Genomic DNA, 1,739 nt, shown 5'->3' with positions numbered 1-1,739 from the left:
TATTCTTAGCTATTCTCTTAGAATTTAAGTTAACATATAGAGACTTTTCATATTTTGTTCAATAAATGCTTTTAAAATGGAAATCCAGAGCCATCAATTTCATTACTGCTTAACCTAATCTCAACTTATGCTTACAAATTACACAGAAAAATATATAGCTACATATATATCAAAACCAATTTCTTACTTTTTTTAAATGTGTACATTAGAAATCATTCCAATAACATGAACAATGCATAAAACTGTCCACTTTTTGTGGTTTATGCTCCTAATGAGGTGAGAATATTATGCTGAAGACTAATATTGGGACACTGAAGTTAACAGTACTTTACCTCATCAGGCTTATCAAGAAGGATGAAGACCAAGTCAAACCTTGACAGCAATGCACTGTTCATCTTGAGGTTCTCTGACACTGTCTTGGCCTTGTTGTAATGGCCACCAATGGGGTTGGCGGCAGCAAGAATAGATGTCCTGGCCGGAAGGGAACATACAATACCGGCCTTGGCAATACTTATGCTCTGCTGCTCCATTGCTTCTAAAAGTGCCTAGAAAAATACTTGTTTACATTAATAAATGTGGCCTTAAAATATATAATGATTTTCTTATGGTAATACCTCTAAAATTAGAACAAAATTAGCTGAATTCTTTTCTAAAATGAAGAATCTAACAATGCAATGAGAGAGGGGAAAAAAAAAAAAAATCCATAAGATTCAAATATCTCATTAAACCCAACAATTCATGACATCAAGCTAGCAATTTCAACATGATTCTCCCAGTTGAAAAAACATGACAAACATACCTGGTGTTGGTTTGTCATCTTATCAAATTCATCAATACAGCATACTCCTTGGTCAGCCATTACAAGAGCTCCACCTTCTAGAGCATAATCACCTGTCCCACCTTCACGACTCAGGGTTACAGTCAAGCCCGATGTTGTGGTGGTATTTCCACACACATACACACCTGGTGATATGATAATCTCAAAGTAATCATGAAGAAAAAAATATGACATAACACTCAGGAAAACTAACTATTGTTCTATTTTCATATGAAATATTACAAATTAGTAAAAGGAATAAAGGTAATAGCCAACCTCTTGGAGCCACATTTGAACAGGCCTGCAACATCTGACTCTTTCCAAGACCAGGATCTCCCACCACAAGAATATGTGGGTCCCCTCTCACTGGAACACGGTCACCCCCCGTCTTAGAGCATCCTCCAAAAAGGCAGAGTAAGAGACCAGCTTTGACAAGTTCGTGCCCATATATTGCCGGGCAAAGAGATCCAACTAGAAGTTTGAAGAGCTGGAGCTCTGCTTGAATTTCCTGTTCCAAAAGACAGCAAGTCAAGGTGAGTAAAACAGGTTCATATTTCATCAATATCGTGTCTTTATGGAACAAAATCTTGTTTAACAATAATGTAATTAAAAAATATCATACTGTAATATTGTCTGTATGTTTGTATGCTCTACTGATTTAAAAGGAAGATAGATAGATATATTGTTAATTAAACATATAAAATAACAAAATAATCTACAAGTGTTTGCATACAAGAGAAATTACCTGTATAGCATAATAGTCCTTGATGCTGAACTCAATCCCAACAGCTGATGCAGCATCATCACCTGATTTACAGTTTGTTACAGATGAGGCATCAATGTATAACATGAACATGCATTTATCTCCTTTGTTTCCCTTCCCTTCTTGGCTTTGACTAACCTGAAGAGAAAGTTTTGCTTA

At 35.7% G+C, this 1,739-nt stretch overlaps 1 protein-coding gene across 1 annotated transcript in view; it reads right to left on the bottom strand.

The window, feature by feature from the left end:
• The window catches only part of LOC119592990 (DNA helicase MCM8-like), a gene marked incomplete in the record, with an annotated part of 8,903 nt that overhangs the window by 3,876 nt on the left and 3,288 nt on the right, over nucleotides 1–1,739 (bottom strand). Inside the window, 4 exon segments of the mRNA XM_037941874.1 lie at nucleotides 333–545; nucleotides 800–963; nucleotides 1,094–1,325; nucleotides 1,563–1,718. Coding sequence (XP_037797802.1) covers nucleotides 333–545; nucleotides 800–963; nucleotides 1,094–1,325; nucleotides 1,563–1,718 — 765 coding nt within the window.

The sequence above is a fragment of the Penaeus monodon genome, chromosome 31 (genome assembly GCF_015228065.2).
Source record: "Penaeus monodon isolate SGIC_2016 chromosome 31, NSTDA_Pmon_1, whole genome shotgun sequence".
NCBI classification, from domain to species: domain Eukaryota; kingdom Metazoa; phylum Arthropoda; class Malacostraca; order Decapoda; family Penaeidae; genus Penaeus; species Penaeus monodon.
Note: the sequence above shows the minus strand (reverse complement) of the source record. Positions and strands in the feature narration are given on the sequence as shown.